Below are 17,633 nucleotides of genomic sequence, written 5' to 3' on the forward strand. Positions count from 1 at the left end.
AACAAGACATTCTTTCTCACTCTGTGCTTCTTCCAACGCTGCAGCAAGATACGTTGTCGGTGAACGTGGTATAGGTTTAGTCTCTGACATTCATAGAAAATACACATCCTTACGTAGGGACATTTTCGCAGAACATCAGGTGTTTTATTATAAAAACACTTCCCCGTCCCTTACAAGTTAGAGGGAGATTCCAGCCAGAGAACACGACTGTATGCTGATTGCTGAATGCTTCACTACAGCTGTCTTTACAGACTTCAGGACTTTGCTCAGGTATGGGGGATGATGTCTTCCCAGGGTAACCTGAAGGGCAGAATTAGAGCTTAACATGCTGTGCTCTATCATAGCTTAGGTAGGAATTAGTCTGTTGACTCTAGTGACAATATGGTAGCATTATTTTCATGTTTTGCTCTCCTTGTCACAATCTTAATTTTGTCATGATGTATCGTCCTGGTTATTGCAGGCCACGCTTTGCTATCTAAGATGCAGTCGCTTTATTAAAGCATTATTGAAAAATATACCCACTCTGTTTGTCATTGTGCATGTGAGACTAATGTAACTGAGAGAAACGGATGAGACCTGAGTGACCACGGCTTCCCTGAGAAACCAGTTATGTCATGCGCTCGGCTGCCCAATCACCCTTGCCCTAGGGTAGAGGTGAGGCACTGCTAGTTAGCCGGAGCAGAACCTGGATTGGAGTGACTGGTGTCACCTGTAGTGGGTCAGACTCATTCTCCTGCACAGCAGGCGATTCTGCCACTCGAAATCCAGTAGTCTCATTAGAATAATGAGAGCCTACGCAACACTATAAACCTGTTCATTGACTCTTGGGGGTATGAGAGCTATGTGGGTTTCATCAATGGCACCTATCACATGGGGAATATTAGCCAAGGTATTGAATCCAGATTTGATGGCGGGGAGTTCAGCCCTTTGGGGAAACTGGACATATGTTTGCAAGTGTTGAACATAGGCATTCAGGAATTTGGACAGGATGTGGCTGAACATTGGCTGTGAAACCCCTGCATCCATGCCGCTGTCACCTGAAATGAGCCCGTAGCCAAAAAATGGAGCACAGATAGCTCTTGCACAGTTGTAAGAATGGCATGCTGATTTCGATTTGCCGGTCTCAGGACAGCATCCATTAATGCACAGAAGTCATGGTTTGTAGCTCTAATGAGTCTGTAGGTGATAATGATGTGACGTTCCTCCATAGTTTCCAGATCTTCCAGGGGTCTGTATACAGATGGGGCCCTCCCTCGCCACATGGGTCTGTACCTACGGGGGTGGAAAGAACACATTCTGAGTGTCAACATACACTTGCATCCCATGATTGTAGGAGGCTGGCCTGGCTTATAGTGGGTACCTGATGGTACTTACACCTTGTGCCAGGTCCAGTTATCCTTCATTAGTAGATTAGTACTGATAGAGTTAGCTATTTCAGAGCAGCTTAGGCTGAACTAGGAGACATGCAAAGCGCCTACTATACCACTTGTATCATATAGCACTATATCAAGTCGAAGAGGGAGATGCAGAGGAACTCTGGTGAGCTCTTGCATTCGTTATCTGAAGAGAAGCCCACAGGAGAGACCCTAAATAGCCCTCAGAGGGGAATTGGCCACGTAGTCAGGTAAGCACCTATCAGGAGGGGTCTCTGACGTAACTTGCTGGCACGGGCCAGACAGAGGCCTCCATTGTGCCCTGATACCTCTGCATTCAAGATGGCAGAGGTCTGGGACACACTGGAGGAGCTCTGGGCACCACCCCTGGGGTGGTGATGGACAGGGGAGTGGTCACTCCCCTTTCCTTTGTCCAGTTTCGCGCCAGAGCAGGGGCTGTAGGATCCCTGAACCGGTGTAGACTGGTTTATGCAAGGAGGGCACCATCTGTGCCCTTCAAAGCATTTCCAGAGGCCAGGAGAGGCTACTCCTCTAAGGCCCTATTTCCAAAGGGTGAGGGTGTAACACCCTCTCTCAGAGGAAATCCTTTGTTCTGCCTTCCTGGGACTGGGCTGCCCAGACCCCAGGAGGGCAGAAGCCGGTCTGGGGGTTGGCAGCAGCGGTAGCTGCAGTGAAAACCCCAGAGAGCTGGTTTGGCAGTACCCGGGGTCCATGCTGGAGCCCCGGGGATGCATGGGATTGGGACCCCAATACCAGAGTTGGCATGGGGTGGGACAATTCCATGATCTTAGACATGTTACATGGCCATATTCAGAGTTACCATTGTGAAGCTACATATAGGTATTGACCTTTATGTAGTGCACACGTGTAATGGTGTCCCCGTACTCACAAAGCCTGGGTAAATGCCCTGAACTATGTGGGGGCACCTTGGCTAGTGCCAGGGTGTCCTCACACTTAGTAGCTTTGCACCTAACCTTCACCAAGTGAGGGTTAGACATATAGGTGACTTATAAGATACTAAAGTGCAGTGTAAAATGGCTGTGAAATAACGTGGACGTTATTTCACTCAGGCTGCAGTGGCAGTCATGTGTAAGAATTGTTTGAGCTTCCTATGGGTGGCAAAAGAAATGTTGCAGCCCATAGGGATCTCCTGGAAGCCCAATACCCTGGGTACCTAGGTACCATTTACTAGGGAATTATAAGGGTGTTCCAGTGTCCCAATTAGAATTGGTACAAATGGTCACTAGCCTGTAGTGACAATTTTAAAGGCAGAGAGAGCATAAGCACTGAGGTTCTGATTAGCAGAGCCTCAGTGACCCAGTTAGGCACCACACAGAGAACACATTCAGGCCACAACTATGAGCACTGGGGTCCTGGCTAGCAGTATCCCAGTGAGACAGGCAAAAACAAACTGACACATAAGTAAAAAATAGGGGTAACATGCCAGGCAAGATGGTACTTTCCTACAAGTATGTCACTGTATTTTTCAAAATGCGACACGTAGGTACCGCACACAAACGGAAAGAATGAGGTTCTCTATCAGGCAAATGTGTTCTGAGTTAACTCTGTCATAATGGCATCACAGTGTGGGCACACTTTCAAAGATGGGTACATGTGAGGATTATAGAATGATGTCAGGAAGCGATGAAGGGGAGAGCGATTGGGGCCCTGGATGAGGCCCCTGGCCAGGCTATGGAGACGTGGTGGTAGCAAAATGGCAGCCTCCTGCCATCCAGGTATGATAGAGTGGAAGTGACTTCATTCCACTGGCGTTAGTCATCATGGCGGAAGGCGGTGTTCACTGTTGTGCACCTGATCACTGGATTACATGGTTGTCAAGGGGAATCCTGGGCCAATCATGATCGCCGCCAGCGGTGATGGAGCACCCTGCCGCGGTAGTGACGCCATTTTGGCAAACCCTTTCCACTTGATTCCTGATTCACATGAAGGGTAGTATGCTGCTGTCCCCTGACTCTGGTCCTGAGATGGCGTGTGTTACAGGGGAATGGGCTCGACTTTCACCGCAGAGGAGCTGGAGAAGCAGGTGGACGGGGTCCTACCCTTCTATGCGAAGTTGTATGGGAGACCAGATGAGCAAGTGAGTTGGCATTTGTCATCCTTCGATCTGTGTGATTGTGGTGGATGCCTGTATGCATGTGGGTTCGATGTGTGACTGCCCAGCCATAGCTTGTCTGGCATGTCCTGCCTGTGAGTTGAAAAAATGCTTGTCAACAATGACCATTCCATATGGAACGACAAGGATTTGTATTCTGTACACAAATACGGATGTCTGTTTCTTTGGTCTGTGTGTCTCATGCGTGTCGGCGCCCATCAAAAGAAAGGCCTGTGGCAAGCCATTGCCAAGGAGGTGTGGACCCTGGGGGTCTACAACTGGTAGAGCACCCACTGCAGGAAGCGGTGGGAGCACCCGAGGCGCTGGGCCAGGAAGAATGGAGAGGCCCTGCTGGTGTTTCATTATTTAGTGGATGGGAAGGTCCTTTCCGCCAGACTGTGGGCGGCCTCCTCCGTCCTTGTCAGGACTTCAAAGATGGCAGTGTGTAGATGGACAGCTACTTCTTTCTCATGGGCTTCAATGTTTGGCGGTCTGGACCACCGCTAGAGGGCCAGTGTTTACCACCATGTTCATAATGACCACCTTTGTACCTCATTCCAGTAAGGTGTGGCATTAGTAACTTTTCCTGTGTGGCAGAAATTGTCTGGTGCAACTCAAGTCATCATGCACCATATGTTGTGTCTCATTCCAGTGAGGTATGAATTGGGTCTCTCTTTGTGTGCAACCAGGACTGTCTGGGGTGACTCAAGTCATTGCGCCCCAGACGTTCTGCCTCCTACCACAGAGACGAGGGTTTGATAACTATCTGTATATTGGAGTACCTGGCTGTGCTGGGCGCTGCTGTGAACAGTGTGTGTGTGTCCCTGAGTGACCCTCCCCGTGATTGGCCAGATCTCCATTTGTTGACTATTGCCTAATCAGCAGTTATCTCTTTGTTTCCCCCCACTTTAGCTCCGGGATCCTGAATAAGTATAAATCCGGCCAAGAGTGGCCCATTATCCGGGGGAAGGGCGCTATCATCTCCAGCTTGTGAGGGGGTGGGGTAGTAGGAACTGGTTGGAGGGTGGAGGAAGATTTGGACCCAAGGGGGTGGGTCTGTGAGTGCAGTGACCACTAGCCTGCTGGATATCAGTGCACCACATTAGGGTGCTTGGAGCGAGTGTGTGTTATATTAGCCTGCCTGATATCTGTGGCACCACGTAACGGTGAAGAGCGAGTGAGTGGGAGTGACCGTCTGCGATTAACTTCTCCACACAGCAGTGTGGCATACATGTTGTTTCTTGGTCTGAGGACTATCACGGTTGACATTGGGTGTTACTTGTTTGACCTAGGCTGCAGAACTATCTAAAAGTGCTGCTGTTCACTATATGTAATCATTGCTGTTATCGTTGTGAACCGGGGTGCACCCTAGAATCCTGTGACACTGAACTGGTGGAATCCCTAGGGTGGGTCTCGTGCTGACAGTGTGCTGGCACCGCATGAAGGTTTTGGGAGACAAAGTATAATTTTTCCTCTTGAGTGTACACACTGCTTATATTGTTTTAACACAGTTGGGCCTAGTACTGCTGGTGATATTTCTAAATGTAATTTTTGCCCAGATTTACCTGCTGTTCATATTGTGTTAATTAATGTGTGTGTTGAATACAAACTGTATTTACATACACCTAGTGTGAAGTCTCTTTTTTAATGGTCAGTGTATTTATTGTGCACTAGTGCTGTGCCAATACATTACAGATTGCCCCTGTGATAAGCCTGACTGCTCTGTGCCAAGCTACTCAAGGGTGAGCGCAGGTTATACAGTGAGAGTAATTACCTACCCCTGATGGGCGTGGTGGGTGCTGCCTGGCTAGAGCCTCACCTCAGCCAAGCAGAACATGCTGTTTCCGACACTTGGGCAACATGAAAATAGTAATTCTTCAAAGCCCTGTCTCTCAAAAATCTCACCGACATACTCAACATTTCCTTTAACTTAGTCCTTCATTAAAGCTCTCGCCAAGGAAGCTCTCTCATCCCTACTGTTAGATCTTTGAGCATTAGGGTGGTCTTCCACAAACTTTGTGCCTTTACCCTTCTATTATTCTAACATTGTTTCTGTTGGCCTTAGGACTCTGTGTACTTTACCACTGCTAACCAGTTATAAAGTGCTTGTGCTCACTCCCTAAAACATGGTAAAACTGACTTACACTGGATTGACATATTTAATTTGCTTATAAGTCATAGTATGGTGGTATGCCATATACCCAGGGCCAGTAAATTAAATGCTACTGGGGGGGGCTGCAGAACTTTTTGTGTCACCCACTTAAATAGTCCTTTAAAACAAGTCTCAGGCCCGCCCCGGCAGCCTGCCAGCAGTTTTAAACTGCCAAATCAACTTGGCAAAAAATAACCATTTGCTAAGCATAAAACTTCATTTTTATTAAAAAGTTGAAAATGTACTTTTACATTTTATATTTCTTTGCAGTAAAAAAAAACAGAAATTCATTTTCATTACTGTGAGGCCTACCTCGCCCACAGGATAACATTGGGTTACCTTATTACATGTAATAAGTACTAACTTGTGATTGGAAGCAGGTAAGTCAACTTTAGTTTTTTGAGGAACTGAAAATTAAAATTTTCTTTAATGGTAAAGTCAGATTTTAAGTCACAATTTTAATAATGCCACTTTTAGAAAGTAGGGATTTTTGTGCCCTACCACTTTGGTCCCTGCAGCCTGTTTCTGGATCACATGACTAGGAGTGAGTGGCAGTTGGCTTTTGTTTATTCCTCCTAGACAGCATCACAATAGAAGGTCTAGGTGTTTGCAGGATGAGCCATCTCTGATTTGATAGGGGGCGGACCTGCCACCTATCACACTTTCACTTCAAAGGCAATGGCTCAGCTCACTGAAAAAGAATTTCACGCAAGCCTATTGTGTATCCTAGACAGACTGGGACAGGGGTAAGAAGGTAGGAAATTCTGACATCTCTGCAGGTGGAAACTCCAGGAAGCTTCTCCCACTTCAAAGTGGGCATCGGGTATCATTATTAGACTCTCAGACTCACTCTCTAGATCACATCTGGACGTGTGGAAGACTCAGAAGGACTGTTCTGCTGCAAGGACTGTTCTGCTGCCATGCTGTTCCACTACCCTGATGCCCTGCTGCTCTGCTGCCTAAGTAAGAAGGACTGGCCCTGCACCTTGAACCCAGGACCACCAAAGTAACTCCAAGGGCTAGTTGGCTGGCCTCCTGATTAGAGCATCAGGGACAGAAAAGGCTCCAACCATCTTGAACCCTTTACCAGGACTCTAACTGCGGTGAGTCCCAAATATCCATAGGTGTCTCTCCAGTCCTGTACGCTTGGAAGATAAAATGCAGCACAATGGAACCCTATGCAGCCCTTGCAGCTCCTCATCAGAACCAACAGAGGTGATGAAACTTGCATTGCAACCCTTGTAGCTCCTCATCAGAACCAATGCAGCATGATGCAACTTGATGCAGACCGTGCATTGTGTTCTTTGTAGCTCCTCACTGGAACCAACGCAACATGACACAACTTGACGCAGTATGTCGCATCACTCCTCGGAACCGCTGCTGCACCAATGCATCACCCCTCATCAATGACATAAGGTACAATTCTCAGCAGGCCTAACCAGGTCCCTGTACCAAGCCCACGCTCCATCATGATCAGCCTGAACTTGTGAATCTGTCCCCGCCCAGCACGACCATATAACCACAGCTGGTGCTTTGTGGTCTTAATAACTATTTTGACCTAAATCTTTAAAATTGCATTTGCTCCGGTTCTAGTAATTGAATGTTTGTCTTTTGGTGTCAATTTTGTTGTTAATTCACTCTATTTTTCTAAATTGGTGTGTGATTTGTCTTGTGTTGGGTTTTCAATGTATCACTGTTTGTATGCTGCATAAACACTTTACAGTTTGCCTATAAGTTAAGCCTGACTGCTTTATTACCTAGCTACCAGAGATCTAAGAGACTTTTGTGGTTCACCCTATTGCGGGACTGTGGCTGTTGAGTGAGAACAGCTCACACCTTCCCCAACCAACAGCCCAATTTCTGACACCAGTTCGCCTATGTTAATGGCTTCCTCACAAAAGGCATCTTCCTAGAAGCTCTCAAAACAGGCTAGGTCCTCGCACTTGTAAAGAAACCAAAACCTAAAGCAGTCATTTGCCTTCTGCAGGTCTAGGTACATTCCATTCTCAACTGCCAAAGGTCCCATGGAATCAATGGTGTGATGTGTCCTCTCTGTGCTGAGTACACTGTTTTCTCTCTACCACTTCGGTGTAATGGCAGTACTGATTTCAACAGGAAAAAATGTCTTGCAATATAAAGCGCCCTCCATCATGCGCAGCATATCTAGATACTAGGAGTGCACACGGTTGGAAAGAAGGTAAACATCTCCTTGGATGAAGTCTTGTGATTTTTCCTTCGACCTAGTTTCTTGTTTACAGCTCTGGGCAGGGAGTCCGAAGCAGTGGAAATCATCTGTTGATATATTTAAGTGGCTATTGGGCAGCTCAGTTTATTGGTTCATGAAGTGAGAAGCGTGTCAAATCGACCCATCCTGTTTGGCTGATTCACTTTCTTCATGATTTGAGCTTCCCTGGTGATTGGTAACTGTGGGTACCCTGGCAATATCTGTTCTATGTTTTTTTTTTTTATTAAACGTCTTCACATGCAAGTGTGAAATCACGTACACACAGAGAGACAGAGAAAGAGCGTCAGTAAGGCACATAAACAGACAGTCATAAGGAAAAAAAAACTACATGAGACAAAGATATTTGCCTATTTTCTACAGACTGTTGTTTAATTATTGTTTAAACAAAAGTCCTACCTATTGTATGCAGGCCTTATTCAATTGTAACCGTGGGCAAATATGAGTTATTAACATCTAAAAAACCTTTCTGGTGGTATTCTCACTGCATGTTACTATGTAAATAAAATCAATATCAATATGTGTTTGCCATTAAAGCCCGCAATTCTGCGAGATACAGAACTAGAAGCAAGTTTGCTATTTGATTTTTGTAATCTAATTGGGACCAACTGGCCCTCATTGCGTCTTATAAAGGAAGCACTATATATTCAAAGTATACAAAGACCAGATGGCCCGTTTTAAAAAGGTCCGAAAAGGAGTTTTTCTTACACAATAAATCTACAGTATACATTTCCAGGACAGTGCCCTGGGCTATTTTCTTAAGATATGACATAGAACTGGATTTACCTCTGTGTGTATCCAGAACTGGTAAAGAAGGTTGAACTGAATATGAACAGCAAACACAGATGGAGGGATAAACAGTGCCATCGGCCAATAGAAAACCTGTGAAAAGAAAACATTAACATTTACATTTTCTTTATTTCTTTATTTTTTTCCTGTAATCACTGCAAGCACTTAACCACGAAAGAAAGGCTTCAGGAAGCAGTGACTAATGACAGAATAACAGAATTTCATAGTAAAATCCAAATAAAAGAATTGGACTCAGAATAGAGATAAATACGCATGCTTTCCGTTCTAAAACTGAATCTCAACCAAGTATAAACACTGCTTTCCAACACACACATGGTTTGGTCTATTTCGACAAATGCTTATTATATGCCTAAAATACACTAAAGGTTTGGAACAATTAATAGTGTATTAGACCAGAGATAAATTGACTTTTGAACGCCATCTGCGCTTTAAGAAAACAAGTCACAACTTTCTTTTCAATGGATGCCTTTGTAATTATTGAAAAACATTATCTTTAAAATACCTGCTTACAGTTTCTTATCCCCACATCTTTTATTTTTGGCCTGATCAAGTTGGCTTTTTCTGACAATTAACCGCAAATATCAGAAAAATAACAGAAAACCCCCTGTGGCACATTGCTCTTTCTTTGTATCACGAAATACTTCATTATCTCGTGTTCAGTAATGGCTACATATTTATTTTAAAAAACTTACTTGTAGCTATGAACGCTTCATTTATAGCAATAACCAATACAATAAACATGTTATTCAGCGCCAAGATATCCTTCTGGGTGAACTTGCACTTTATGTGTTATGTTAATGTAAACCCTCTGGGACTAATTCAAAAAGTCATCCAAGGATAGGTAAAACAGTTGTCCAGTGCTAAGTACTAATTTACTTACTCTTACATGTCTTTGTGAATCAGGCCCAAAATATCTAAAATAGGAATAAATATGATTTTTCATATTACACTCACATGCAATTACTATAAGTGAATGGACTGTTCCTGTCTGCACTTCTACTAAATGGGGGTTGGACATTTTGGGGCCAATTTACCAAAGCATGTAAGAATGCGTAGGAGACTACTCAGTAGTACTCCTTCCCCTTTGTGAATCAGCCCCTAGGTGTTCGATTCCTAAACCTATTTGCATGTGTAGGTCTAGTTTACATGCATAAAATGAGACACGTTCACAAGTCCATTTAGAACACATGAACTAGTTCTTCTATAGTAGTCTATTACATACTCTTACAAGCCTTTGTGAATTACCCCCAAAACTAATAAAAAGGAAAAGAATGGGAACATTAAGGTAACAACCATATACAATTAATACAAATAGCAACAACTATGTCCACTGTGTGCTTACACTAGTAGCGTGTTGGACACCTTAGGTGGAATAATAGCTTGCATCACTCAATTTTCGTATGTAAAAAATTAAGAGGACTGCGACTTAAGGACTAGGAATCACAGGTTACTGCCCAGTAAGTTGGAATGTATTAGTGTGGTAGTGCAGTCACGGCTTGCAGGAATTACTGGGGGCAAGGTGGCGCGCCAGGGGAGGGAAGGGGGGGGAGATTAATTACATTAAAAAAAATAAAAAACTTACCTCCGCTCCAGCGCCTCTCCTCTGCTGCACGCAGGCACATGCTCCCAGCCTGCCCTGCGGCCAATCCTGATGATGCTCAAAGCAGCATCAGAATTGGCTGGGAGCGCAGACTAGGAGGCTCTGTGTTGTTGGGCTTGCCTGAGCCCTGTGCGCATGTGTGCTTGGCCAGCCCGAGACAGCCGGCCAAACACACATGCGCTCTGAGGGGAGTGCACAGTGCACTCCCCTCTGCTCGTCACCCCAATGCCCCACCCCTTTCACAAGGAAAGGATAATAAACAGAGTTTCTTATCGTTTCCTTCAGAAAGGATTTGCAGTGGTTGCTGCTGGCGGGGGGAACGCTCCTCCGCCATAGCGGTGGAGCCACCAATGTGGTAGTGAATAGTCTCAAGATATACAGGTTCTTGTAGGAATAAATTAGGAGCCGGATGTGTTTCGTACCAAATACTCAATAAAATACATTAAATAATTTCTAGAACATAAATGACTCATAGATGAGATCACAACATTTAAACAATCATGTGCATTGTTATCCCAATGTTATTGTACATAAGTTCTTTTACCTATCGTTCAGCTTTACACAAGAAACTCATTCAAGTAACTCATCCAAGCAACTGATCCAAAACGCATACTTTTTTAGCTCAAGGGCTTGGTCAAGGCTGAATGTAATATGACGTAAAAGGAAAAAAAAGCATAACAGGCTTGGAACAGTACTAGGAGAACACAAAATGGAAGTTCAAGCTGACTTGTGGAATCACACTGGTGAGAATACTGCATGCATGAGTCAAGTTGAGGGATTTGAAGGTGTGTATAAGTCACTAAATATGTTGGCTAAATCTCAGACCCACTATATTGTGGGCAACAAGGTGTATTTAGGTGTTTCTTATTAATATTAAAAAGAGGGTTTCCTGCCTGTCAAAAACGTTACTTTTACGGCCTTAATAGCAGGTTTTTTTTTTGTGTTGTAATTATTTTACTATCCACAATAGAAAGAACAATACAGGAAGGGGGATAAGCACGAGTCATCCTTTGCACGCTTATTCAAAATTGTATACAGAAAAGGAAAAGGTGTATATTTATACATATACTTTATCTAGTATCTATGCATTAGAAGAATAACTCAATTGGTGTTGGCTATAGTCTAGATAATACACCATCTGTCGTGGTCTCGGAGGCATTAATTCTGAGGAAAATCGCGGAAACAATGGTCGGGGGGTGGAGTAAGGCCGGGGCCGGTTGGGAGAACATGCTGGTCGCTCCACGAACATTGTAGAACGTAGTTGCTAACAAGTCGGCCGTCTTAGTGTAGGTAGGGCTGTGCGAACGGAACAAAGGGGTGTACAATATAGAACGTGTCACTTAGGTATTTATACGGTTATACAATAGGCTGTGAGCAGATAGTGGGTGAGTTCTGAAGGAGAGTATGGGGGGGGAGGTGGGAAGGGAAGTAGAGGGATATATGCGTGAGAGGCCAGAGGTGAGAGGTCATGGTTTAGTAAGGAGAAAGAGAGAAAGGGAGGGGAGAGAATGGGGAGAGGCGAGGAGAGAGAAGAGAGAGTGAGGGGTTAAGAGAGGGGAGAGGGAGCGGGAGGGGAGAAGGGAGGGGAGAGGGAAGGAAGCAGAGAGGTGGGGGAGAAGAAAGGGAAGGGAGGGAGAGAGAGAAAGAGGAAAGGCAGAAAAAGAGAAAGAGAGATGGTCGCCCAAGAACATGAGGGTGTCTACTGAGGATGGAGTACCTTATGTGAGATGTGTTATGGGTTGGGGTGAGTGGAGGGAGGCAAGTGGGGGTGGGGGAAAATGGGGGTAGTGGAAGAAATGAAGAGTTAGGAGGGAGGGTGGGTGGAGGGGGTGCGAGTCATAGTGTGCAGGGGGGCAGGGAACAGCTGTAGGGAAATGTACAATGAATAAAGACGGTAGGATATATGCATGGTTGGGTCATGATAATAGTACAAGTGGAAGGGAGAGGGGGAGGTGGGGTGGGCAAAAGTGGGTTCTGAGCCGTGGGTGGTGCTGTCGTGAGGCAGACGATAAGGAATCACAGTTGTGGGATTAATATTTACAGAGCAATGTTTGCGGTGTTTATAGTGTTTGTGGCTGCAAAGGATCGGTAAGGAACGGGGCCCATACTCTTTGGAACATGGCCGCCTGGTCTTGGAGGCTGTAAATGATCTTCTCGCATGCAGCTATCCGGGTCATCGCCGTTATCCATTCTCCCGGTGTGGGGGCGTCCGTCGAGCGCCAATGATGAAGGATACATATCTTTGCTGTGGCGAGTGTGGTATGCAACAGTCTCTGAATGGGGCACGACAATAGCGGGAGGGTGGCCATGTTGTGTAAGATGATAAGAGAGGGAGGTGTTCGTTCTGGGAGTGGAACTGAGGTGGAAAGGGTGAGGCTGACAGCCTCCCATAGAGGGCGTACCGATGGGCAGCCGACCAAGATATGGAGTAAATCACACTGAGCCTCTGAGCAGTGCCAGCAGGTTGCGTGTGGGTGGAGACCTGCTCTATGTAGCCGGTAGCAGTAGTGGGGTCCAGTACCAGTTATGTATGATCTTAAAGAGGCAGAATTTCAGGTGAACCTCGCGAACACCTCTGTCCAAATAGCAGGTTTTTTGGGGCTGCAGACAGGCTACACATAGGAGGCGTGAAGCTATGTTTTACTTGACCACAATAGGTGCTGAGGTCCACAGGTGGCACTACGGGCCTGACTTAGATATTCTGTCCACCATATTACGATCTCCATAGGATATAATGGGATCATAATATGGAAGATGAGATATCCGTCACGTCTGTGACTGAATATTCTCATCCGCCAAGATCTAAATCAGGCCCTAAGTTTCCAGGCCCTGGGTGAATTTTCTACACTATACAGTAGGGACTTATAGGCAAGCTAAATATGTCAATCAGGGACAAGCCAATGTAATCATGTTTAAAGAGGGAGCACAAACACTTCACTCTTGTTTAGCGGGGTAACAATGCATAGAGTTCCAAGAACAGCAAAAATAGGGTCCTGAATAAGGCAACAAAATCCTACAATAAATGATTCCAGAGAAAATAAAATGAGATCCATTATATTGCAATAAATTAGGATATGTATTCTGATGGACCCATGTCCTGGCATCTTGAATGATTTTAAAGTGATACAGCAGTAAGAGATCAAACCACATTTTATTGGTTGGACCACAATGAATGAATAGCAATGTGCTCTAGATGATGGACAATGGTAGATCTTCGGCGAGGAGTGGCATTTTAAATAAACCCTCTCTGAATTCTCCCCAAATGAGCTTGCATGTCTGGGTCTGTTTAGTGAATCCCACATTTCTATACATAAAATCTATCAACTCTTGTCATGATGATTCTCAGTTGAGTCACTTTGCAGATGGATAGATGGATAAGGAAGGTCGTTCAATTTATCAATCAATCAATCAATCAGTGCTTGTGTTGCACAACTATTCAAGGCACTGGGGGTGGGGTAAGAGCGTAGCTTTTACCGGTGAGGTGGGCTTGGTTCCACTCCCTGCATACAGTGGTGGGGGCTTGTTCTTCATGCCTACAGCAGGACACCTCACAGTCGTGCTGGAGAGTAGACTGGAGATCAGCTGGTGTTGTGCAGTGGAGGCTACTAGCCTTTAAGCCACTGATCTTAGCCCACAATTCAAAAAATAATGAATATGTTGATGGCTGGATGACTGTGCTTATCAGTGACCAAGAGCTGGAATTATGCTGTTGGTGACAACATTACTGTATGGAGTTGGAAATCAAAGGAATGGAGTCAGATACCACAGAAGCAGCCAGTGATTAAACCATAGCAACACTGGTCAGGTTCCACCATTAAATTGGAGACTTCAAATAAAAAAGTAACGGCTATTATGAGCTGGGATTTTTTAGGAAAAAAAGACTGTGTACTTTGGGTAAAACGCTATGTACAAACAGCCCTATTTTCTAGTTAAAATGTGGTTTTAAGAAGTGCAAGGCAAAACAGGTGGAATGGAGCACCATTCTCATGCTGTTTTAACATGGGAAGTGGCTTTAAGTAGGATGAGTGTTAATTCATTGACCTCTTCAAAGTTATGAGGGAAGAAACAGATAAACTCACAAGGAAAATCGTATTCTCCTGTGGAAACAAGTAACCAACGATAACAATTGGAAATCATACTGAACAGTAATGAAAAATGGTCCAATGACTTGACACTCTCTATAATATTTACAAAGCTCTCAATGTCAAGAAGCTTTAAAGCTTGCCAAGCTCCTGGGTGGCAGGAGCGACGTAGGAGCAGCAAGGATGTAGGCAGGAGCAGCGAGGCAGAATCGTCATTGCGGAGACTGAGAGAAGCGACCGTCACAGGGGTGCAAAGGAGAACTATGTTGGATATGGACGAGGGTCAGAGAAGCGGCTCCCTGAAGCTAGAACCAGCAGAAGTGACAAGTGCTGAGGTCCGGCCTGCTGTGGCTAATCTTATGAGCCATGGCATAAGAATAACACTACGGTATTAATGAAGATGGATTAGAACACCTTAATGTTGTGGGTTCGAAATGCCTAGACCTTTCAGAGCATCTGGAGAGTGCTTTGAGAAAGAGAGATGGCCTGACAGGGACATTCATTTTTGAGGGTTTTATTTTACAGTATCCCTGCATTGGCCTGATACAAAATAAAGACTGGGTGCCTCTTGGTCCAGCTCTTACATTAAGAGCTGCAAAATATGTGTGAATAAATCCATCTCTAAACTGGTGGTTATTGGAGATTGGCGATGTGACGCAACGCGACGAGATGAGACAGCGCAATATCTCTGTGGGAGGACGTGGAAGAGGTGCTGAACTGCTGCAGCGGAGCAAGGCGCAGAGGAGCGGAGAAGCAGACTGAGGGACTGAGTCAGGATTGCGTGGGGATGCTGAGACAAGGACTGAGGTGAAGCTCTCCCCCAGCCTAGCATCCCGTTCCCTTGCTCCTTGGCACCCAGGCCTCTCCCGTGCTTCTCCTTGGCAGTCGCAGCTGGTTTCCAGACAGGCAGGATGGAGCGGAAACTGTGCTGTGTGACTGCCGCCTGAGCTGGCCTAACAGCCTGTTTGAGGCCTTGCCAGCTCTGCCTCTTGCGTCCCAAAACACCATACACAAGTGCACCATTATGCCAGCCCCTGAGTAAGGGCACTTGGGCCTGGGCCCTAGCTGTATCTGCCTGCAAACTGTTAGCTAAACTGTTAGCCATCTATCAGCCATCGATTTTCTGTCCCTCCGCTGGCCCACCTAATTACCTACCTATCTGCCAGCAAAGAGGGATAAAGCAGTGACAATAATGCAGGCTGGGAGAAGGGCAGTCATCAGCTTTCTGCTCTCAGCCCCTTGCCTCCAGCCTCCTTCAACCTCCCTTCGCCTGTGAAGAAGTAAGGGAGTAAGGAAGCAAAGCAGTCATAGGTTCCTGAGGTGTGCGCTGTTGCTTCCAGCTTTCATCAGTCTCCGGCAGCATTACAGTCCAGCAGCGCAGGAGCACAGGAGATTGTGCCCATGAAGGGTGCTCTACAAGCAAAGCAGCTGTAGTCATCTGATATTGAGTGCACCCTGGGGGTAGGGGTCTTTTACAGAAGTGACCCAGCTAGGTCGAGGTGCGGTTTGTGGAACCCCGATGAGATCCGTTTGCAGTCACCTCATTCCCTCTCGACCCGCTGGAGCTGTTACAGGACTATTCCAGGATTGCCCTTGATCACCACACCCCATCTGGTCTTGTATTCATCCTCCGACTGCAGCATTGTTGCCTGTCTTTTTGCAACTCAGCTACATCAGCGATTTCATTACCAGAGGCTTGGCCTTCGGAGGGACATCTGTTGCTCCACATGGCAGAGCACTTAAACACAATAACAGAGCAATTAAGTAATAAGCAGCACCTTTGGAACAGATATAGGAGCACCTAGGACCCCTGTCCCTAACTAGTAGAAGGACAACCCAGCTAAATATGCGTTCTGGCAAAACCAGGGCTCCTGCCCCAATTTCTCACCAGTAAAAGAGACCAGCTGGGGCAAAAGGGATTGAAATACCTAGCAAACATTACTGTCCCAGAAATGCATTTGCAGGGCAGCGCTTCAGCAGCGGAAAGTCGGGTGGAAACACAGATCAAGACCAATCAAACAGAATCTAGGACTGTGCAAGAGATTCTCACAGCCACTAAGCATCATTCTAAAATTGACGCTAAGTTCCTTTTTCTCAAGGATCCAGTTTTGACTATGCAGCAAACTCAAGCATCGCAGTCTTGCCATCTCCTCTCGAACCCACCATTATTAGTCAAGTAGCCGCCTTCGGCCTAGCCCAACATACATCATATAGTCTTAAGGCCAACGGGTGCCCACCAAGCCCACATGGCTTCTCAGACCCTGAGACATTAGCCTCCGCAGCTGCAACTACGTCATCTACTGCAGCATAAGTACATTTAAATGGCTCCGCTACAGTGCCTCTATGCGAAGATTGAGTTGGCAGCCATGCAGACAAGTCTATCTCATTAGTAAAACCTATTCACTCTTTACCTTCATCTCTGGCTCTTTCACAACAAATGTAGTTGGCTCACCCGGCAACTGTTAATAAATTTTTATTGCCAGAACTGAACCAAGACTATTTAACAATAGCCAGCCACCCTAGCCATCTTAGCGATGTTTATCCCTACATAGGTCAAACAGACCTAATGTCAGGTCAACATTCGTTAATGGACCCTGCAACCTGGTCTTATCATGGTGAGCCCCCTCTTGACAGTTCATGGCAACCCAGAGAGCAACACACAGCAGAATCCTTCTTCGCTCAATTCTTTTGAGTGTGAAGCAATTGTAGCAACTTATGGTGATAGAGACACTGAGCAGAACCATACCAGCTCCACACCACGCTCACCCGAAGTAACTTGTTCTGGCCCAAAGGACTGCATTGGAACCAGTAAACACATTGATACCACAGTAGAGCCAGACTTAGCGGCGGTTATGTATACCATTCAGAACACCCTCCAAATCACCCCGTCGCTATCAACTCGCAGTCCACAAAAATGGACACTCAAATCTAATTATTCAGCACGCTGGCAGTCTTTGCTTCAGGGATCGACTCGAAAATCGCAGATCTCAACAACTTGAGTCAGAGCCCAGAAATCAGCTGAGTCCTGGCTACCGGTTTGCTCTTGCTCCTGCTCTCCAGTCCTGCACAAGCTGGCATCCCTACTAGGAATACTAAGCAGCAGCTTTGAAGATCTGAAAAGTGCTCTGACAAAATATGCCATAGTGAACCCTAAGTCTGCTAGCGACATCATGAGGGGTCAGCTCCCGCTGTCTCAAACCACACACTCTTTCCCTTTAGCTTCTTTGCAGGCAACATGTC

The 17,633-nt window shown here is 45.8% G+C and overlaps 1 protein-coding gene across 1 annotated transcript in view; it reads right to left on the reverse strand.

Annotated features, from left to right (window-relative positions):
• AGMO (alkylglycerol monooxygenase) overlaps positions 1-17,633 on the reverse strand; it is a 679,770-nt gene that overhangs the window by 351,029 nt on the left and 311,108 nt on the right. The window contains exon 6 of the mRNA XM_069211800.1: positions 8,688-8,783. Coding sequence (XP_069067901.1) covers positions 8,688-8,783 — 96 coding nt within the window. The remainder of the gene's footprint in view (positions 1-8,687; positions 8,784-17,633) is intronic.

This window comes from Pleurodeles waltl, chromosome 10 (assembly GCF_031143425.1).
Source record: "Pleurodeles waltl isolate 20211129_DDA chromosome 10, aPleWal1.hap1.20221129, whole genome shotgun sequence".
Classification (NCBI taxonomy): Eukaryota; Metazoa; Chordata; class Amphibia; order Caudata; family Salamandridae; genus Pleurodeles; species Pleurodeles waltl.